The sequence below is a fragment of the Chelon labrosus genome (genome assembly GCF_963514085.1).
Source record: "Chelon labrosus genome assembly, chromosome: 13".
Classification (NCBI taxonomy): domain Eukaryota; kingdom Metazoa; phylum Chordata; class Actinopteri; order Mugiliformes; family Mugilidae; genus Chelon; species Chelon labrosus.
This window is the reverse complement of record NC_140346.1, coordinates 21,094,335-21,118,343: the sequence shown is the minus strand read 5'-3', so window position 1 is coordinate 21,118,343 and position 24,009 is coordinate 21,094,335. Positions and strand designations below refer to the sequence as shown.

Genomic DNA, 24,009 nt, shown 5'->3' with positions numbered 1-24,009 from the left:
TTATTTATTTATTTTTATTTTTTAAGTTAATGCTGTTATATTTCAATTATTTGTGTTGCCCTTTTTTTTATTTATTTTTTTATTTTTCATTATTATTTTTAAAGCCCTGCCCTTTAGTTTAAAATCAACAGTGTCCGTATCTCGTCCCGTCCTCCCGTCCCATTCAGTGACATCGATTACATCGGCGCTCGACTTCTCCTCACTGCCCTCTCCAATCGATTGCTTTCGCCTTTCTTCTTCCTCACGTGTTGTATGTTTGGGAGGAAAAACGAAACATGGCTGCAACCTCGACTGAAGTACAACTTGTCCCTGCCAAAAAGCCCATAGGTGAGTATTAACCAATTAAATATTTAATACAGAATAATGTATAACTGATGTGAGTACTTTATAAATAGCCCGCTTCCGGTTCTACGGGCTCTTGTCACGCCGAGTGCTTATCAGCAGGATATGATGCAAACGAGAACATGAACAGCATCGTCTAGTGTGTTTTAAGCCATTCAGCTATGATCAGTTCAGCACATTTACATGACAAAACATTTAATTTCTGTCTGATTAGCATCCAGTCGGTGTTTATTGTTGCCGTAGACATGACTCGAGAGCTTATCAGATCGATGCTGTCTGGTGGAGTTTAGCTTTTTATGGAAGCGTCTGTCATCAGTGTTATTATGACAACAGAGGACGAGAGCATTTGGAAAGGAAAAGAAAATGCTTTTAATATTCTACAGCCCGTTTTGTCACGATCTTCAAGTTAAACCTTCCCTGGAAATAATGCATGAGTATACACCGTACAGCCACAACATTATGACCACTGACAGGAGAAGTAAATAAACCTTAACCACAACCCAGCTCACATATGGGGACCTGTGTGCTTGAAGCCGGCCAGTTAGAGAGAGAAAATAAAGGAGGTGAACAGAAGGGAGAAAAGAGGAGCAGAAGAAAACTACACCGATCAGCCACAACATTATGACCACCAACAGGAGAAGCGAACAACATTGACCATCTTGTGACAATACAATGTTCTGCTGGAAAACTTTTGGACCTGGCATTCGTGTGGATGTTACTTAGACATGTACCTAGACCATACCAGGCACCCCCACCCCATAGCAATGACACTCCTTGATGGCAGCAGCCATCCCCAGCAGGATACACAGGCACACACACAAAAACACTTTAGGAACGACTCGAAAAAACATGAAGAACAACACAACCTGGCCTTCAAATTCACTAGATCCCAAGCTATCTGTGGGATGATCCACAGAGGCCCCTCTCCTAACCCCATAGGACCCAAAGGCCCCCACTAAAAACATCCTGTTACCAGACACCACAGGACACCCTCAGAAGGCCCATGTCCATTCTCTGATGAGTCACAACTGTTTTGGGAGGCACAAGGGAGACCTACACAATATTAGGAAGGTGGTCATAATGTTATGCCTGATCGGTGCAGATTACAGCGCATGTTCACATTCTTCTTGAATGTTGTGCAAGTTTTATCCTTAGGTACATAGTTATACCCAGCATTGTTGAGATTTAATGACGCAAGAGATTGGAATAGTTTGGAGCCGCTAGCCTAAGAAGCACATATATTTGTCTGTGTTTGTGACGTAGATGGAGATCAGCATTTACCTTTTGCTGTTTAGCATAGTTAGCATTGGATTAATTAAAATACAAAGAAATCATTCTGAGTTTATGGTTGAGTTCCGTTTTCAAAGATATATAAGATGGTCCTGTTACACTACAAGTGTCACACGCTGTCAGATGTCTCTATACCAAGTGAGGTGATACAGAGATATTCTAACCTGGTGTATTGTGATCAACAAGTGTTCTCTTTAAGTCATTTAAACTGTGTTTAGCCTTTAGTAGGAAAGTGACAGATTTCTCATTTCCCATATCTGTTATAAAGGAAAAGCCAAACATAATCGTTGCTGTCTGGTGGCAAATAATTGTATAAAAGTGAAATAAAACAATGACTGAAGTTTAAGACTGTGAGCAAATTTTATATTTCTTTGAGTCAAAATAATTTCCCAGAAGAAATATGATATAATTTCAATGTCTGGGTTGTTAATCAAACTCAATAAACCGGTCATGAAGATGTGTAAGCCTGTCAACAAGTGCTAATAGCATAACATTGAATTGCCAGTATCCAAAGGACGTGAAATAACAACATGAAATAAAAACTGGGTTGGAATCAATCAAAAAAGAAGTTTTCTCTGTGTTTCTCAAATATCAGCTGACATTTCAAGCTACGCAGTAACTCTTGAACTCTGATTGGAGAAGATGGTTCAAATTATTCCCTGTCTGTCATACCATGTGGCTGGTTGCTGCATTTGTAGTGTTTGAATTTGGGAAAACAGCTTTCCTGAACTTTATCTGTAGAGTTCAATACAATACGTACTCTATGCTTCAGTCTGTGTTAATCACATTGCTAACAGCTCAATAATTTAACTTTCTTTCCAGTCCGAGGACCACGGCGGGTAGCCAATCAGATCCCAAATGAAATCCTCCAAGACCCCGAGTTACAGGAGGCCATCAAAGCCCTGCCTGCGAATTACAACTTTGAGATCCACAAGACCGTCTGGCGGGTGAGACAAGCAAAAGCTAAGAGAGGTGAGCTGCCTTCCTTCTTGATACGCTTTTCATTAATTTTGCACACAGTGATCAATATTTACTCTTGACAGAGATAGCTACTGTAGTTGTTATTCGGGGGTTGCCAAACCTCAAATGATAGAAGATCAGTTGTTGAATACACTTTATAGGCGAAGTAAAAACATGGTCTGGGTACTCCACACTCAAGAATTCCTAGATCCTATAACAATTGGAGAAAGTTCCCCAGTTTTTGTGTGAGAACTCAGGTCATAGTCCAGGATGTTGTTAGTGGGGGGCCTTTGGGTCCTATGGGTTGAGGGGAGGAGGCCTCCCCATAGATACTTGATCAGTTTGGGATCTAGTGAATTTGCAGGCCAGGTCAACACCTTGTGCTGTTCTTCATGTTTTTTTTAGTTGTTCCTAAAGCGTTTTTGTGTGTGTGCCTGTGTCAGGCTGCATTCTGCTGGGGATGGCTGCTGCCATCAAGGAGTGTCATTGCTATGGGGTGGGGGTGTCTGGTCTGGTCTAAATGGGTGGTACATGTCTAAGTAACAGAAAATTGAATTGTCACAAGATGGCCAATGTTATTTACTTCTCCTGTCAGTGGTCATAATGTTTTGGCTGATTGGTGTAGTTTTCTTCTGCTCCTCTTTTCTCCTTCTCTGCTACCGTCCCTTTTGTCTCTCTACCTGGCCGGCCTCAAGCACATGGGTCCCCACATGTGAGCTGGGTTGTGCTCAAGGTTTCTTCCTGTTAAAAGGAGCTTAAAGCATCTTTACAATTTGTATTTTAATGTTGATGCTGAAATGGAAGTATGGGTCCACAACTAGATCCACACAAATCTTCTTTTATTTTTTCGTGCTGTAGACTATAGACACAGCTGGCTGCTGAATTAACTTAAATGAGCTAAATCGGATCAGCAGCTGCATGATGTTACCTGGAAGTAAGTGCTTCTGCATTCATCTTCTACACAGCCTGTATTTACATAAAAGGAATTGTCCCATTTACAGTCAAATTAACTCACAGGAATGAAGCGGAAGTTCTGCTTTTTGTTAAAAGACGCCTGTATCCATATCTGACAGATATACTCATTACACTGAACCATCATCCCATCATTATCTTGATTCAGAAATATATATTTTATATCCATTAAATTCATTGTCAACACAAGATGCAACTAATATTAATTTCCTTTCCTTTGTAATGTTATTTATTAACAAAGTAATGGGAGATTTTCAGTTCGCAGTGAATATATGAACGCGCTGGTCGTCCATTAAGCATTGTTTACAGAAAGACAGGTTTGTAAAAGCATCATTCAAAATGCCATCCACGAGTGCATCTGTGCTTTGACCTACTTTGAGGACTGTTAACCCGCCAGGTTTACTCAGGTCGGTCCATTGTTGGGACACAGTTTTCAAAAGGCCATCAATGCCGTCCCACGGTGACTGCGTAATTCAAATCTTACATCACTGTACGGAAAATGCATCACCTTAACAGTCTCGCGTCTTAAGATGTATCATATTTGTGCATCTGTGAAAATCTTACAGCATGTCGCCAGAGTGAAGCGAGGTGCTTTTCACAAGCACTTGGTGTCCAGTGTGTTATAGAGTCAGTTAACGCTGAATGTGTGAACGGGATGTGTTAGCCTTCTCTCAGGTATTGTGCTTATGTTACTGAAGGCTACGCTCACACTACCCAAACTCAGATTTCTTCTCACCAGAGATGCGAACAGATTGAGTGCACAGATGTTTTTTCTTTACATTTATTTTTTTGATCCGTATTGATAACAGAACTTGAACAAAGATTACTATTAAAACATTCTCAAGTAAAATGTTTTATCAACATGTACCTGTTCAGTAAATTCTGCCTGACTGACTGTTCAGATGTCAGATATTTAGGTATTTGTTCATTAATCCTATTTCAGGATTGAAGTCCCAAAATAAAATATAAATAAAAAATTCTAAAAATAATAGTGTAATCAAACAGATTAACACGACTGAAACTTTAAATGAGTTGCCAGGTCTGCAGTGATACGTATGACACATCAGTAGCAACAGATTTGCCTTTTCACATAGCCTTATATAGCCCTAACTTATTGACTACTACCAGCGTAATATTCGCAGATCTGCACCAAAGCTGTTGCTGAGCTCCATAAAGCAGATGTCATATTTTGAGAAAAGAAAAGTTTTATTTTGGAACATCTCGACTTTGATTTTTTTCATGGGATTGCAATGCTAAGTCAGTTCGTACTTTCAAAGTTTCCATGAAATCTAATTTTCTGTTTCTGTTTTTTTTTTTAATAATATGAAATATAACGTCACATATTTGCTGGTGATGGAAAAATAACTTCGAGAGACTCTGATCAGAAGTCAGAAAGGTTTCTTTAGTCAGCGATTAACAGAGAGTCTAATTGCAGGTTCTCTCAGGAGAGAAGCTCCTCTGGCTTTCTCCCCTACACACACGGCTTTTATACAGATAATATTGGTATGTGGTTTTCATGTGAGTACTATCAGTCCATTATTACTTGTTGCTCGCAACATCCTCAGTGCAGTGACCTTGTGAAGAAGAAGAACAGGTGAGACAAGACTGTAAATCCAACCACAAAAATGTTACATAAAGCATCATAAAGATGTTAAATAAAGGATTATGCATAGGTTATACATTAAGTTGTGTCATTGTTATACATGTCTGTCTGTGTGTAACTAGTCTTAAAGGGGAACTCCGGCGCAAAATGAACCTGGGGTTAATAACACATGTGTACCGAGTTCGACCGTTCTCTGGTATTTGTTTTCATGCATTTGTTTTGTTAGTCAAATGTGACCAGTTTTCTTGCAAACCGCTAATTAGCGTATGACGCTAGCCTTCGGGGCACACCTACACATAAAAAGAAATCGCTATTTCTATACCACTAACAAGGCTCACAATATCACCACACTTACACGGTAGCATGACTAGGGTCTCTACATGTAAACCGAAGCATTGAGAACTTTGCAAGTATACAGGCAGTTTATTAAAAAAGGAACACAGTACCGTTGGCGTCTGGCTCGCATATCCAGGCGGGCGCCATCTTGGGGAAACTGAACTGTCTGTTGCTGGAAGAAAGCACTGAGAGCATAGAGAAGCACTGAACGAAGAGAGTTCAGTTTCCCCAAGATGGCGCCCGCCTGGATATGCGAGCCAGACGCCAACGGTACTGTGTTCCTTTTTTAATAAACTGCCTGTATACTTGCAAAGTTCTCAATGCTTCGGTTTACATGTAGAGACCCTAGTTATGCTACCGTGTAAGTGTGGTGATATTGTGAGCCTTGTTAGTGGTATAGAAATAGCGATTTCTTTTTATGTGTAGGTGTGCCCCGAAGGCTAGCGTCATACGCTAATTAGCGGTTTGCAAGAAAACTGGTCACATTTGACTAACAAAACAAATGCATGAAAACAAATACCAGAGAACGGTCGAACTCGGTACACATGTTATTAACCCCAGGTTCATTTTGCGCCAGAGTTCCCCTTTAAGTTGAAAGTAAGGTGAAAATAGAACACAATCAATGATACAATCAGTAGTATTTTTCTGTCAGCTGATGTCTGGCTCCACGGTGGCAAAATAATATATAAATTTAGCTGTATTATTAATGGTAATGGAGCTTGCTATACTTGGAAATGTGACTTACCTATGGTCAAGAGAATGGTATCATGGATACAAGTAACCATTTCCCCCCTAAGGTGGATGCGCTCAGCTTTAGAGATCGGGTGAGAAGCTCTAAACATCCAGGGGAGCTCGTAGTAGAACATCTTTCCATCTAAAGTTAGCTGAAGTCAGGTGCTGCCACTGTGAACTCACTTCGAATGGATGGAAGGATACATGGATGCTGATGACTCATCCTGCACTTAAGGATGTATACCAGTTTCGCGGCCAATAAGGTGCTTTCTGTAAAACTGCTGGCTTCGTCTCACAGCTCAAACTTGCAAACTTGAGCTCCGGGCGTCACGTGACTTTTTTTGTTGACGCCGCCATATTGGCGGGAAAACTCTGAGGAAAAATGAGTGACGCCAGGGCTAATTTCTGGCCATTACAGTTTATTGCGCACTTTAAACTGATAGAAATTGATCAGTAAATGGCAAAACTTGACAGATTATATATCACGGACCCTTATCATGCCCCAGGTGTGCTTTTTTTTCAAGCATTGAAACAGCCGGCGCGGACAATGTTCCTGACCTGCAGTATCCGGATATATATAACTACCTCATTAACTTTCCTTCGTCCTACTCCGGAGAGTCACTGAAAGCATAGTTTGAAGATAGTTCTCAGGAGATTCATGACTGTTGGACATTGTGTTAAAAACATGCTAAATAAAAAAGTCATTACACTTGGGAAACACTAGATTCTGTACCTGATATAAAGTGATCGCTACATAAGCGGAATCCGTTTCTTGAGGGATCCCATCTTCTTGTTTTCTCGTGCCTGCTTCGTGTGCGTTTTATTGCAGTAATCCACATCTGCCGTCTTGCGGGATCTTTGAGAATCCTATAAAACGATTTCCCCTTTGCTTGGCCCCGACTATTCTGGCATCCTGGGGCACAACAGCTATCAACCATTTTTGGATGTAACTGGTACAAGGACAAGCTAGTTAGTTGCTCGCAGTTGTCAACCAAATAGTAATTTGAAAAGCGCGCTTTCCTGCCAGTGTGGTGGTGGTGTGAGCTCCATTGATACTTGCCCAGGCCAATGGAGCTGCCCAGTTAGAGCAGACTGGGCTTTTCGGGAAGGGGTTCTCCATGTATTTTTACAAGAAACACGTAAATATGTATAAACAAATTCAGAGATTTGGATTCTGAATCAAATATTTTTAGTAGTACAATCTTGCAGTTCTGTGTTCATGAATCTCTACATGTTCATTTCGACTTTACTGGTTCTCCCAGTAAACCAGGTTACAAGGTAGTGTTTCAGTGGTGGCCTCCAGCCTAAGAAAAAAAGTGCTCCAATTGCCCTTCACTAATATAAATGTCAAATGGTTCGTTCTTTCTGTCCCTTCTTGCCTCAGGTACAAATATGCAGATGGCATGCCAAGAGGACTGAATCATTTTTTAGGCATCCCCTGGGTAGAGTGTAGTTTACTACAGCTTTGCTCTTCTTGTTGTGTGACAGTTTCTCTCTCTCTCTCTCTCTCTCTCTCTCTCTCTCTCTCTATATATATATATATATATATATATATATATATATATATATATGGCTCATCCTCTCTCTCTGAACTCAGAGAGCATAACTCACCTTATCACCCCTGTCTCTCTCTCTTCCTCTTTGTGCCCATCTGTTTCTTTGTCAGCCTTTGAACCCCCCTTGAGTCTCATACTGTTCTTTTGAAACTGAGGACTGAGAAACATACGGTAGGATTTTATTTTGGCTCCCCAGCCTCTTTTTGTTTCTGAGATTATAAATAGTCATAACTTTATTTTTTTTTTTTTGCCTGATGCTGACACTAATTTTGACTCTAATTGTGTGATGTTGTCTTGATATAATCTGTGGTGCATCTCCCCTGTTTACAAGTGCATTTTAGTTTTGTTGAAACTTTTGCTGTTGGCTGTCTGCTCTCTTAATTGCTATCACACATTCAGTTAAAATACAGACAAGTCAACAAAAATGTAATTAGGCCATAAAACAATCTGATGGGAGTCGAGTGTTTTGTCTATAGAGAGTCAATCGCTTGATTTATGCCCGTAAAGTGCTAAAAACAGCTTCTTCAGACTAGACTTTCACAGATAGGATGGAAGCAGACTATTAGACGTTACTAAAAGTTTGTAGAAACTACTGTCTTTTTTCCAGCTTTTGTTTCTACCTTAAATAATTATTATCTGATGATATAGCCTGAATAATATTGCATGTTTGGGCTTATATTTAGCCTCAGGGCAGTTTTTCAAGAATTACATTTTCAATATTTTTTTTTCGATGTACTGATTCAACTGCTTTCCCTGTCAGCTCTAATTGAGGCCTGTGTTTAGTTAATTAGATTTGAGACAGTCTGATTGTTTCTGAGCCCCATCCTTGTACATGTCTTCATAATTCTATTTTAAAACACAAAACATAGAGATGAAGCCAAAAATTCAAAAATGCAAAAAAAATAAAAAAGAAAGAAAAAGTGCAGCCTTGAGTGTCTTAAGGGACCATGAATCCGTGAATGTGTTTTCCCTGGGGTAATTGTGAAATTCCCAAGGAGTCGTTCTGTTTTCCAAGGTCCTCTCACAACCAAACCAGAGATAATCAAAAGATGAGAACAGTTGACATTTTCTCTTAGATGTTTCCTTGAGCTTGAGGACACCAAGCACCACGTGGAGGATTCTTTTAGTTTCTGCATTTTTGTTTCCCGTGGTACATTTACTTTTATGAAACGGTGGGGAGTGGGAAAATAAGCGCGTATGCCACTGATAGGTTCGCATCCAACAAAGCCGTTGATGTCCTCATTAAAGAGAAGTGAACAGAAAAGTTCAGAATGGAAGCAGTTGTGTCAAAATTATAACATCCCATGGAAATTGTGGGCTTTTTGAAATATATCTGAACAAACAAAAACTCTCAGTGAAGCTGCGACTACAGGTAAAGGTCAAAGCTGTCTTATCTAAACCTCTCCACTATTGAAGTGTTTGGTGTCATCTTGCCAAGACCCAATGAAGCCACTATGGGTGTCAAAAAAGGTTGTGGATGCCTGTAAGTGTGGTGAAGGATTATTAAATCCTGGCTGCCAGTTTGTCCAAGGCTGGCCACATCGGCAAAGTTTTTGATGGAAAAAAGAACCCTAAGAACCCTCAAATTTTGTCCCAGGATCTGCAGGTAACTCCTGGACTTGCTGGGGTCAAAGTGCTTGTGTCTACAGACAGAAATTATATACGTTTGCAATAGTAGACATCCCAAGAAAAATATTTGCTGTCTGAAAAGAACATGAGAGCAAACCTGTAGTGGATATGTTTGGTGTAAGCCAAAGTCAGACTTTTCAGTAGAAGATACACCAATCAGGCATAACATTATGACCACCTTCCTAATATTGTGTAGGTATCTCTTGTGCCTCCAAAACAGTTGTGACTCATCAGAGAATAGACATGGGCCTTCTGAGGGTGTCCTGTGGTGTCTGGCAACAGGATGTTGTTAGTGGGGGGCCTTTGGGTCCTATGGGTTGAGGGGAGGGGCCACAGTTACTTGATCAGTTTGGGATCTAGTGAATTTGGAGGCCAGGTCGACACCTTGTGCTGTTCTTCATGTTTTTTTAGTTGTTCCTAAACCATTTTTGTATGTGCGCCTGTGTCAGGCTGCATCCTGCTGGGGATGGCTGCTGCCATCAAGGAGTGTCATTGCTATGGGGTGGGTGGTGCCTGGTCTAGTCTGGGTGTGTTGTACATGTCTAAGTAACATCTGCATGAATGCTAGGTCCAAAAGTTTTCCAGCGGAACATTGAACACTGAATTGTCAATTACTCTCCTGTGTTTTTAATGTTGTACCTGACTGGCGTATATACACTGAAGACAGATATTTATTACTATCTGCATAGTGTTTCTAGTTTAGTTTTTGCATTGCAGTTGTTTGACATTTGACAATTTGTCCCAAACTTATTTCACTAAGGAATAAACCATGTCTATAGTCTTATTCTATTTTTTTCTGGCCTCAAACCCCTTTTTGAAAACGAGTAATCCCTTGGCTTTGTTCGTTCAGTCTGCCGTTCACTATTAAATTGGTCCTTCCAGCACATTCTTAGTTTACCCCTAGTCTTTGATTGTTAACATAATCCTTCATGTGTCTTCTGAGTTACCTTTGCTGCCATTAGAAGTACAACAATACAAGTGTCAACAAAATGAGATGATTGGCAAAGCCTTCTGCATGTTCTTGTTTCTTGGTATTCTTAGCATAAGCACAACATCCATTGGATTGAAACCCTAAATAAAGATTTTTGCTCTCTTCTTTCTGTGTGGTTTTGGTGCACTGTTTATTTGGGCAGGAATGTACTTCCAAACACAGAAGTAGTTTATCGTGCTTGTGTGCAAACTCACATAGCCAGACCCACCTCTAGCATCTGACTCACCTTTCAAAGGGGGGGAGGCAGCTGGAGAAAGCTCTTTGCTTCTGTCAGCTGTGGCTGAGGTGTGCTCTGGAACCTTTCTCTGTTAATAAACTTGCCCTTTTCTAGGTAATGACCTGTCTTTCACTGTCTGCATGAGCGCTTGGTGATCCCTTAACCTTTCATCAGTAAGAAGTGCTCTCGCTCCACCTCTTAGTACCGCTCCATCTATCGCTCCATCTCATGGCCGTCCTCCACCAACCTCCTTGGCCTTTTCTATGTCCAAGCTTTTATTGTTTACTGCTGTCTGGCACCAAAGGCAGTCCATGAAACTGTTTGAGCCCTAGCCATGTGGAAATATTTGTGTGCTGAATTCAGTGTCTTTGAATTGTAAGTGTCCACCGAGACGCTGATGGATTTATCGGTGTAAGATGTGACAGAGTTCGACTGGGAGAAAATGTCATGGTTGATTGAAACAAAGCCTTTGTCCTTAGGTACAAGCTTGGGGTGATGTGCGGTTTATACCTCCGCGTCAGTTGGGTATAACCTGACATGCACCTCCCCAGAAATGTAACTACGCTCATGTTTCCGACTACTTCTTCATCTCCACAATTTTCAAATTGATTGTTTTGGATCAATAAAGATTTAACATATTGAGGAAAGGTTAACTAAGGAGGCTCGACTCGTCTCAGGTGAAATTTTGGCGAAAGTTTCAGTCGCCATTGTTGAAATTGAAGCAGGAAGTAGAAATGAAAATGAACCCGACTGACAAAAAAAGACACGGCTCCAACTAGTGTTTGGGTGACGTTTTTACAGAGCGAGCGAGACTGACGAGCGCACAAGCACAAATGGCTCGCACCGGCTTAGACTACGTACGTAGGTTACGCCATCTATACCTTAAATGAGCCTTCAGTCTTCACTCGGATCTGTTGAAATCTTGTGCATGCATGTTTGTAATAGAACACATCTGGTAATAACTGAATTACTGGGATTCATTTGCCGTGAATCTTAGTTATTCTGTGAATTTTCCAACGCATACACAGATATTTCTCATTTTTCCGTGCAGAGACAAGGTTTCCTCATCTAGATTACAAGTCACCAAGATGTATGTCAAAAGACGTTCGCGTTTGTCCAATTTTCTTTTATTCAGCCCAAACCCAAGTGAAATAGTAAATTTAAGAAAATAAATTCCCAAGTATTTTGATAAATTATTAAATGTTTATCATTTATCCAGCAAAGTTTTCAGTTTCAGCTTCTTCAATTATTTATTTATTTATTTATTTTTAATTACTAAAAATTGTGTCTTGTTGAGTTTTGGACTGCAGGTCATATGAAACAAGAAATTGAAATTTGTTACCTAGAGCTTTGGGAAACTACGATGAACATTTTTCAGCATTTTCTGACGACGAGGCCCATGAAATGATCATAAATTCTGAATTGATGAACAAGTTTTCACTTCGTGCACTGTAAAAATTTCAGACCGAAACGAGTAAGAGTGTTAAAAAAACAAAAAAAAGACCACACAGATACACCGATCAGCCACAACATTAAGACCACTCACAGGAGAAGTGAATAACAATGACCGTCTTGTGACAACACAATGTTCTGCTAGGAAACTTTTGAACCTGGCATTCGTGTGGATGTTACTTAGACATGTAGCACCAGCCTAGACCAGAGCAGGCACCCCTACTCCATAGCAATGACACTCCTTGATGGCAGCAGCCATCCCCAGCAGGATACAGCCTGACACAGGAACACACAAAAACAGTTTAGGAACAACTAAAAAAACATGAAAAACATCACAAGGTGTCGACCTGGCCTCCAAATTCACTAGATCCCAAACTGATCAAGTATCTGTGGGATGATCCACAGAGACCCCTCCCCTCAACCCATAAGAACCAAAGCCCCTCACTAACAACTTCCTGTTACCAGACACCACAGGACACCCTCAGAAGGCCCATGTCCATTCTCTGATGAGTCACAACTGTTTTGGAGGCACAAGGGAGACCTACACAATATTAGGAAGGTGGTCATAATGTTATGCCTGATCTGTGTATATTTTCTATTGGACTAATATATTTGTGCTTCTCACTTAGGATTCCTTTCTTTTGCTCCACAATTATTATTTTTTTTTCTAAAATCTGAATTTTCTTGCCCACTACAGTGATTTTAAGAAGTGATGAAGCTTTCCTGTTATAGGGGTTCTTGTGTTCATATAAGAAGAACATCTCAAGTCATTTGTCTGAATATGCATATGCATAAAAGAGATAACAGGCAAACTGTGCTTCCTCAGCTGGTGTCACATGTCAGTAGACCAGTAGGTGTCAGGACACAACTTGATCTCTGGATTTACTTTCCATCAGGTTGCTCATGCTAACTCAGTCAAGCGACGGTGTTTGTGCTTGTTGGGACAGGTGAAAGTGTGATGCGTTGAGCCAGGTAATGGGCTGTAGCGTTAGACCTGTGGTGATTGGTTTGAACTATATTTCCAGGAGCCCATCACCTGCTGAAATAATCCAACAACCCTGGTGTGGCAGAGGGAAAATTGCCCTGAACTGCCACTGTTTGCTGTCAGTGGAACCGGTAGCAGCGGCTATGTATAACTGTGCTGCTGTAAGGCATGAGAATAAATTAAACAACATGTTGCCATCAGTCTCGTATGTATGTAACAATGCTTGCTTTTTTCTCTTTCTCTTTAGTCGCCCTGCAGCTTCCAGAGGGCCTGCAGATGTTTGCCTGCATCATCGCCGACATCATTGAGAGGTAGAGTAAGAGGTTTTATACTCTGATTGCTTCCGAGTCATTTGAGAGTCTGTGAGCGAGCAGCAGGCGAAGGAGTCAAGCCAGCAGCATGCGAACTTTAACTGGCGTGGCCACTTGACACTCATTAGTAGAGCAGGAGCTTTTTCCTAACTCCCCGCCTTCGACTCAATCAGGGATTCGGCTGAAAATGAGATACTATTACGCTGTTTTAGGACAGATGAGATATCGCAGCTTCCCTTGCTCACAGTTGGAGGAGGGATGAGATATTATTCTTGTTAATTACATCTCGTTTCAGTCTGCATATGCCCTATTGCACACCAGCACTTCATCACACAGACACAACGTTATTTTTCTTTTCCTCCAGCAGTGAGAAGTGCTTCAGCATTAATGAGCGCCAGACCTAATAGTTTGTGGTAGGGGCCGCTCTGTCCTAAATCAGTGCTGCGTAAATAAAAGCACGCGTTCTGAAATACGCTTATGTGCGAGTTTCCACGAAGTCCGAGATTAATCTCCTTTGTATTTTCATAGTCTTTTCTCCGTGGTTGTCGTCGTATTGCTCTTGTTTCACCTTCAGCCGGTCCGTGTTTCTCACGAGCACTTTCTGCTTAGTGTTATAAATGGAGATAATGACTGGTATCACTAAACACACTGAGTGGACTCCTTTCATGTGTGTTTAGTCAATAGCAACCTGATTACAAGATGGACAAGATGAAGAATAGAGTGCTTGGAGCTGCCATAAACATTTCAGGCTGCATATATTTCATTTCATGCTGGAAACTTGCTTCATGTGAGTGTTAATGTGTTACCATGCTCTTCGTGAGTACATGCTCTTTACGTTAGTATGTAAAGAGCAAAACTTAGGTGTTGCTAAAAGACATGTTGGGCACAGGACTGCATTTCTATCTTGCCTATTTTATCTGTTTTCTCTTCTTACACCCTCACTTTGCTCATCTTTTGCTCCTGCTCTATCACAGTTTTTGTATCACTTTATCTTTCTGTCAATTCCACTTTTCTTTTTTATCACAAGAAAGATGATGGCGTTTTGATGATATGGTCTGCCTTATCAGCCATGCAGCTATCGGACTGAGAGCTACCACCGTGAGCTGCATGACTTTTAAACCACACCACTATGCAGTCCACATTTATGTTTGAATTTCCACTGTCCATCATTGAGTCTTCCTAAATCGCCCATCTCTTCTTATTATAGCAGTTAGCAGACACTAATTCCTTTTCTCTGTGTCTTCATACCTCGGCCTCAATCACTAGTCTGTATTTTGCACCCTGTCTTCACCATTCGTATGATTTCTCTTCCTTGACTGCGGCAAAGATAGTTCTAACGGTTTCCCTTCATTAGGTCTTGCTGTTTAGTTTCCGTCCCCAATGACTTTTTTTTTTTCTTTTGCAGTCCTGTCTTACTTAGTGAGAATTGCCATACTTTGCAGATCTAACAGATGGATTCTTTGATTCCTGGATGAACATCAAAGTCTTTGTGCGTTACTGAGTATCTTCCATCTTGTGCACAGATTGACGGCTTGGCTATGTCATTTAAATGACATCAGCTGAGGATATTTACAGCTTAATGCGATTTGACCCCATTGGTAATTGGTAGTCCAAACCATTTTTTCTGTGTGGGACACCAATCTTATTGGCTATGATAATGTTGTGCTGACCAAACTAATGGCCGAGATGTGGGAATATGGGAAGATTACCACAACAATCTTAGAAAAGGATATAAAAAGGAGTCAGGCAATACACGGATGTTAAACAAGACAAGAGACACTTTATTTGGAGATAAACGTAAAGTCAGACAAGCTGAAATATCAAGTGTCGTAGGTGAAAAATTGGTCCACCAAGTAGAGGTCAGTAAACCATGACTGATGTGTTAGTTTTGGTCATATATTTGTCAGAATACAGTAAGATTGATCAAAGTATGATTGTTTCCAAAACCTTGGGTATAATGTTTTGTTATTGAGGAATGGTTGCCAATAATTACAGAATTAAGAACTAATTTATGATATTCAGGCTGGGTTTCATCTCTCTTCTGATGACCAGAGACAGTGATTGACAGCGGTTGACTCATTAGCTGGCTGTGAATCTGTGTGAATAACTCAAAAAATACAGCAGAGGTTATTTGTCCAAAGTCTACACCCATAGGAGGAAAGATGACAGATGACATTTTAGTTGACAGCCGCATCACGCTTGCCTTTGAAAGGGGCTTATGGGAGCAAACAATAACTCTAGGGTCAACACCATATGGTGGCTTCTTACTGTAGGAACTTTGATCCTGATGTGAGGATAAAATTGCAACATTCGTAAGAAGGAACTAAAGCAACTTAAGGTCCTGGTTCTCTGCTTCCACATCACACTGTAACTGGATAGATAGTGCCTTGTAAGTCAGTATAGTCTTGATAACAATCTCAACACAGCGCTCAGAATTTGGCTGATCCCTTCAAAGGCTTAACCTGCAGGTGAAAGTTATCTGTTTCTGGATGTTTAATCTGCCCCTACCCCCCTGTCTCAAGACAGAGAATGAGAAATCTTTAAACCCAACCTGCAGCTGCCGTTTCAGAGCGCTATTTTGGCAACAACTGAGACTTTTGGTCTCAGTCCAGTAAATGGGCATATTCATCCTAATGTGGTTGTGGAGGGTTAGTGTGTTTATGGGAATTTTTGACCATTCTTCCAGAAGCACATTTGTTAGGTCAGATACTGATGTTGGACAAGAAGGCCTGGCTTGCAGTCTTTGCTCTAATTCATCTCAAACGTGTTCTGTCGGGTTGAAGTCAGGACTCTGTGCAGGCCAGTCAAGTTCTTCCGCACCAACCTCGCTCATCCATGTCCTTATGGACTTTGCTTTGTGCACTGGTACCCAGTCATGTTGGAACAGGAAGTGGCCAACCCCAAACTGTTCCCACAAAGTTGGGAGAATGGAATTGTCCAAAATCTCTTGGTATGCTGAAGCATTCAGAGCTCCTTTCACTGGAACTAAGGGGCCAAGCCCAGCTCCTGAAAAACAGCCCCACACCATAACCCCCCCTCCACCAAACTTCACACTTGGCACAATGCAGTCAGACAAGTGCCGCTCTCCTGGCGACCACCAAACCAGATTCATCCATCAGATTGCCAGATGGAGAAGCGTGATTCGTCACTCCAGAGAACGAGTCTCCACTGCTGGGAGTCCAGTGGTGGCGTGCTTTACACCACTGCATCCGATGCTTTGCATGGCACTTGGTGATGTATGGCTTGGATGCGGCTGCTTGACCATGAAGCTCTCTACGCACTGTTCTTGAGCTAATCTGAAGGCCACATGAAGTTTGGAGGTCTGTAGCGATTGACTCTGCAGAAAGTTGGCGACTTCTGCGTGCTATGAGCCTCAGGATCCGTTGACCCCACTCTGTCATTTTTTGTGGCCTGCCACTTCATGGCTGAGTTGCTGTCATTCCCAATCGCTTCCACTTTGTTTTAATACCACTGACAGTTGACTGCGGAATATTTCGTAGAGAGGAAACTTCATGACTGGACTTGTTGCACAGGTGGCATCCTATCACAGTACCACTCTGGAATTCACTGAGCTCCTGAGAGCGACCCATTCTTTCACAAATGTTTGTAGAAGCAGTCTGCACGCTTAGGTGCTTGATTTTATACACCTGTGGCCATGGAAGTGATTGGAACACCTGAATTCAATTATATGGATGGGTGACTGAATACTTTTGGCAATATAGCGTAGCTTAGGAGTAGAGGGTGGTGTTAAGAGAATGCGAGAGAATGAATGACAGTAACCTTTGGATGTTGGCATAGCCTGCCGCTGACCTTGTGTCACCCAGCTTATGTTAAGGGTTACCAGAAGTCATACGAGTTGAGCGGCTCTGCCATCCCCATCACTACCACCCTTGTACTCGAGAGACAGGGCTGAGGTCCATTTCAAAATGGGGATGAAAGGGCTAAGCTGCCCTCAAAGTAAGGAGCTTCAGCGGGATGGACTGCTAAGTCTTAATGAGGACAAGCTGCTCTGAATTACGGCCATGCTGCAGTTAATACACTTTGGCCAGTGTGCACACCATTTACATACGCACACTTTTACAGTCACAGTGCACCGTGGTTAATGTGAGCCACGGCAATCCTTTTCTTCATTGTCACTCTCTCTCTCTCTGCCTCTCTCACTCTGATCCTAACAACCAGGAAAAAAGACATGCGCTTGCATTCATGTTTATTCATTCACGGTGACACAGACAACAGTGTCTAAAATGGCTTTAGAATAAGATCACAACATTGCCGCCTTCAGGTGCCATAAGAATTCAATAAAACCAAGAAATGCACAAATCAGCAACAAATAAATAAGATCTAGAAATGTAATTTACAGCTCAGTCATTATTAAAAACGTCTTTTTTAGCGTTGACCTAGGAAATATTAACAAATGCCCAATAAAGGATGTTAGAATATGCTTCTTTAGGTGTATATACGCCCCCTTACTGTTTAGAATGAAAGTTTACAGTTTAATTACTAATTTACTATGTTACTTATATGGATACTACTTATATGGGTTGCAGCTCATGCATTGCAGCCTACAGACCCCCAAGAGCCTATGCGATACTTTAAAATTTACTGGTCTCCTCTAAAGTTTGCAATCCAAATAACCATTTTCATACGTTGTGTACAGCAGCAGTCCTGTCTATTATACGGCCATCCGCCTTCATCTGTTTCTGTGCCATTTTATTTTATTCCCTTCTCTGCCGGTGATGACATATGAATCTAAGAACTGTGCTTTCACAAGTAAACAAGAGAAGGAAAGGCTTTCAAAACAAAAGACAATATTGTGTGCTGGTAGGCAATGATGCATGCGCTTTCACTATACCATATATTTTATTGCTGTTGATGGTTTGCCAGCTGTCTCCTTCTAGGTTTGAAAGATACTTTTATGAACTATATTCAGTGCTCCTTTTCTGACAGTGGAGGGATATAAGAAGAATAGCAGAAAGCAGGACGTGCGTCTGCTATACAGGCAATGTTGTCCCGATCTTGGGTCTTATTTTCCAGTGGTTACATTATAAAATTTGAGAACACACAAGACTAAAAGTTTCCTGTTGTTTGAGCAAATAGCAGTCGTGGAAAATGACTAATTGTCCTGATTTTTGTATTTATTGAATTAGATTAAATAGCTCATGGAATATGTGGCTCAACACCTTCAAATAGTCAGTAGATATACAACACATTGAGCATAAAGTAACATTCATTAAACGAGTAAAAAGAGGAAAGCAGGGCAGAGAGGTAAAAAATCTATTAATTTAAAATTGGTCAATTAACATAAATGAGTATTATCTCACTGAAAGTCTACACAGTCACTAAAATATTAATTTCCCCTAGTTCTGCCGACTGCCCTGTTCTCATTCCCCAGTTACCCATTCCTTTAGTTTCTAGTCTGCAGAATAGCAGTGGGTAAAAGAAATATCCCACGTCCTCAGACTACCGGTATAATGAGACCGGTAGTGATGAATATAGAAACAAGAGTAGGAAGTAAGCTTTCTCTAAAATGGCCTTCTAAATAAAAATAGACCGGTGGCTGAGCCTTCACTAAGACGACGATGGCTGCCCAGCCATGGTACTGAGTATACAGTGATGAGTCAGGGATTTGTGTCACCCTCAAAAAGCACCGTAATACATGGTGTCGTAACATCCAAAGAAACTGAGCGAGTCGAGGGAGTCTCGGCAACATCACACAAGAATAATAAAATGAGGCAACACAACTTTCTTTTGCCCCAAACTAAAATGTTTGTGAAACCTCCCAAACTTTATTGTATTCAGTTAGCTAGGGACCTTAATAAATGACAGTCATTCATTAAAATCCTTAAATCTCTGTATGAAGACACTAACTTCAGTGTTAAAAGGCCTTGAAGTAATTTTTGAACATGCCAGCTTCATGGGATGGCAGTATTTGACTGTAGGTCTGTCTATCGTTTCTGTCCTCAATTATTAGTTGAACAGTCAGCCATTGTTGGCCCTGGATGAACAATACTGCTTATTTGACAATCTCTGAATTTACCTCTAGCGCCGCCAACTGGTTGATATTTTTGACCTTTTGTCAAATGCACAACAACTACCACTGGAGAAAAGTCCCTGATGTGATACATTGGTGGCTTTACACAAAACTTGGCGCAGACCCTCATGTTCACAGACAATGCAGCTAATCCGCTGATATTTTCGGCAATACTACCTTCAGGTTTACACTTTCTGAGTGGAATATCTCAACCGCTGTTGGATGCTTTGCCCTAAAAGTTGACACAGACAATCACATTCCTTTTGGGATTATTTCTAATCACTTTATTGATCCCTTAACTTTTGCATCCTTTTCCTTTTATCCGGTCAAAATTGAGCTTAATACCAGTATTGCTTCAAATTGCCACTATTTAAAGAATGGGAATTCTGCTTTTGAAAACTGAATATAGGGGTTGATTTTAATCTGGATTTACAGACCTTTAGTGATGCAGGTATTAAACACATCAAACTTAAAGTGTAAAAGGCTCTGAAGACAAATGTCTGTTAACCGAATGTCTGGGACTAACACTATTATCGGAACAAGAGCAGGATTCAGTCAAATCTGACCAGTGTGGGGGAGCTGGTGTGGAGACAGTTGGTTGTGAGATGCTCATTATTGAACTGTCTGGAGGAGTTGTGTGGTTGTGTCTGTGGTTAAACAAAACAAGTGATGGAAGATGCTCACTTGGTGATCCCACTGACATACTGTACTTGTTTGCTGTCTCCCTCCATCATGTACTACCCCAGATAACTGCCAACGTAGGCCCTAGATGGCTCAAGTAACAGTAGTGTCAGACGCAGTGTATTGGTAAATCAAGGTACAGTATGTACACACAGCCGCCAGACATGTCTAGGTCCTTCACCGTAGCTGTCTCCATCCATCACAGTAGATTCCTTTATATTCTGCACGGCAGCTTGAATCATTTCTGTCGGAGCAGCAGCCACAGCCCACAGCCTCCCAGGGTAAATGTCAAATCTACCATTAGGAAGGAGCCTGGTAAGTGCCTCCAACGGCTTCTTACCCTCACATCGCCACAGTCTTCACAGCGCCCACAGCGCAGCTGAGCTGTAGCAACAAATCTGGGTGTATGAGGGTATGTCTACATGTGCCATGTGCCATATGCATATGCGTGTGTTTCTTTCTGCACATATGTGCACTGGGGTTGTGTGTCTGTGCTGGCTCTGTCTGCTCTTAGGCTGTATGAGATATTCATATATGACTCCCACATCACCCATGTGCTGTCTAATTAGCTCTCCTCCCAGCCATAACCATGTTGGCCCACTTGAAACTTGTGCTGCAACAATATATCAGCGACCACCCGTGAAAAGCCTGTAGAAACCTGTCAGTGTTAACCTGGAAAGAAACACATGGAGAAAATGACTCAAGAATAAAAAAAGAAAAAGGTAGGAGGAAGATAGAATTCCTTTCCCAGTTTCCCCTCAGTGTATTGGCAATATTTGGAATATGGTATATTGTCCGAATATTTTCTGTTATATTGTAAAAAGCAACCATGTAGATAATAAGTTAACTGCACTTTGTCTTATTCACACTCTCACAGTTACCCAATGTCACTTTGACATGTGGAGAAGGATGAGATGAAACCCCAAGTCTGGGGTTTAATGGCCAACCTGCTTCACCACTTGAACCACAGCCACCCTAATAATATGTTTTATGTCATTATGATGATTTGATACTGCAAGAAAAGACGCAGCAAACATTTAATAATGAAACCCAAAAGTTTTGTTGCAGCTACCTCAGATATTTTTTTTTTTTTAAGCGTGTTCGTCATCTCCCATTGATGATGTGACACTGATGCTTTACAGGTAAAGTTCGTTGCGGTGGCATGTGGAAGTGTAAAGTGAATCAGCCACACTTACGTCCCCAAGCACCTCACGGGAAAAGGCCCAGGTGACCACCAAAATACCTGCCATTTCTGTCTTTGCTAAACTTAATCACATCTCATCTTAGGGGGTCATCATGCCAGACAGACTGGAAATCCTGATGGCGCTGACGTGTAATACGATAGCTCGGAAGATAACACCTTGGAAATTGCCTCAGCTGTCTTGAAAACTACAATTGATTCCCTCTAGAGATACAGTAAGAAAAAAAGAACGGTAACTTTGGCTGTAACTTGGAGACAGATTGAGGTTGGGGCGTTTAATTATAATGGCTGGCCTTTGACTTAGGAACAAAATGTGGAGATAGTGACGATCCCTTGGGTGGCGGCAGTAGTGAATTAGACCAAATACTTTGTATTCATAAAGTTATGATATAAATACATTTAATTTCTTCTCGATAGTGTGCAGAAGAGATAACCAATGCTTTGCGCTGAAGGTTACAGTACCTCTTTCCCCCTCTGTTCTCTCTCCAACACAACCACTCAGACCGGTCATAATCATTCTCAATTCAGATGGCACAGTCCCATCCATGTAATTGCACTCACAGACACCCGTGTAATAATATGAACAGGCTGAAAATAACGTATTGGAACAATATTACGTATGCTTTTAAAATGACCTCTTATAGTAATTCAAGTGGAATTGCTGCGGCAGTTGGTGCATATTGGGGTTGTGCAATTCGCAAATCGCAACGAATAAAAGCAGCAACAACAAAACCAAATAAAAAAAAACCTATGAAAGCATAATTGGAAGTTTTGCTTTATAGGAACTTTGCAAACTGCAATTTTGTTTTTCCCCGATTTCTTTTAAAATCACTGAATGTTGTGAAACTAGACCAAAAAGTCATGATCGTAAACCACCATGAAAAAGCAACTTTTCGTCTTTTTAAAACATGAACATGTGTTTTTGTGATATTTATAATTTTTGCCCTGTTTTGTTAATAGTTACCTACATGACCTACATGAAATCTAACTATTTAACTAAGTGATTATTGGGGACTGATTTAACTAAGATTCTGTTAAGAGAATGACAATACATATGGGATCACATGTAAGACGTAAGGTTAGACAAAAACTCTTAAAATCATGACTAGGACCATAAGAAGAGAGGAGAAGAGTCGGGCAGCTTGAGAAAATGAAGCGAGAGGAAAAAGAGTGTGAAATGACTTCGGGGAGCCAAGCGATTTACGGGTAAATGAAAGAGGGATTAGATGGGTGTGACCTCATCAATCTCTGCAAGAAAACGTCCTTATAATCGTTATTTTTCAGTTGGCTTTTATGTCGTGAGGATTGTTGGTGGAGAGGCTGTGTACATGATGAATATCCTTGTCTAAAGTGGAATGTGCAGAAACGGCATGTAACTTACCCTGATCAAGCATATCATTATGACCACTATGTCCCAATATTGTGTAGGTCTCCCAAAACAGTTCTCACTCATCAGAGAATGGACATGGGCCGTCTGAGGGTGTCCTCTGGTGTCTGGCAACATAACGTTGCTGGGGATGGCTGCTGCCATCAAGGAGTGTCATTGCTATGGGGTGGGGGTGCCTGGTCTGGTCTAGGTGGGTGCTACATGTCTAAGTAACATACACATGAATGAATACCAGGTCCAAAAGTTTCCCAGCAGAACATTGAATTGTCATAAGATGGTCAATGTTATTTACTTCTCCTGTCAGCTCATTAGTGTATATCCAGTGGAATTGAGCTTGAGTTTTGTTTTTGGTACAATAAGTCAAATTTATTTTCATGAATTCAAGTGGATGGCACCTTTTTTTAGTAGTCTTTGTACATGTTTCAGTAGCCTAGTGGCTGTTGATGGAACCTAGATTACCTTCAATTAAATCATATTTACACTGATGTCTTATTTGATTTTTTAAAATTATTATTAAATAGAGCAATAGTTTCTTAATGCATGATTTGCAGTGGGGCTGGAGTAAGCAGATTTTCAGAGATATGTGTTAATAATTCAAGTGCACAGGCTTTCCAACATTTTAATCATAATATAACGACAGTTACACTCAACTGTAATCTAATCACACCCACACAGAGCAGATGTAGCAGCTGTATCATCGTCTTTGAGGTTAATATGGCTGTCTTGTTTGCATATAGCTGCCAATTTATACAACAAGCACACATGGAGCAACAATAGAATTTATTGTTAGAGTGAATAGAGTTTTGGTCAAGTATACTATTCACACTTTCCATTCTTTAGGAAAATATCTGTCTTTTTTGCTTCTAAATTACTTAACAAGTAAGCTGCTTGACTTCCCGCTGTTTGGATTACAGGTAAGTAGAACACAGTTTACTTTTATATAGCTGAAAATGGCTAAGAGCTTTGTCTGAAAACGACGCAGTTAGAAGCTGTTTTCACAGCAGCCCTGAACTTTTGTAAGCATTACCTGGATATGTATGTGACAAACGCAAATGTCCAAATAAGTTGGACTAGACATTAGACGCACTTTACCCCGGCGGCTCTCTAATACATGTTTATGTCCGACTGAGCCCATGTGTGAACAGAGCAACTGTCCGAAGAATTCACATCAAGCGATTGTGTGTGCTGATGTGCATCACGCCTTACCTCCTGCACACTCTACCCAAGCGCCATCTCTTGCATAAACTAAATCGTACTCCAGGCAGTGAGAGCAGCTCTGACACATACTGCTCTCTGCTACATGTGTGAAGGGGAAACTCCAGACACTTGTGTG

The 24,009-nt window shown here is 41.0% G+C and overlaps 1 protein-coding gene across 1 annotated transcript in view; it reads left to right on the top strand.

The window, feature by feature from the left end:
* The first annotated feature begins 203 nt into the window (after positions 1 to 203).
* dph1 (diphthamide biosynthesis 1) overlaps positions 204 to 24,009 on the top strand; it is a 62,666-nt gene continuing 38,860 nt past the window's right edge. The window contains exons 1-3 of the mRNA XM_084558299.1: positions 204 to 327; positions 2,455 to 2,604; positions 13,313 to 13,376. Coding sequence (XP_084414425.1) covers positions 276 to 327; positions 2,455 to 2,604; positions 13,313 to 13,376 — 266 coding nt within the window. The 5' untranslated portion in view covers positions 204 to 275. The remainder of the gene's footprint in view (positions 328 to 2,454; positions 2,605 to 13,312; positions 13,377 to 24,009) is intronic.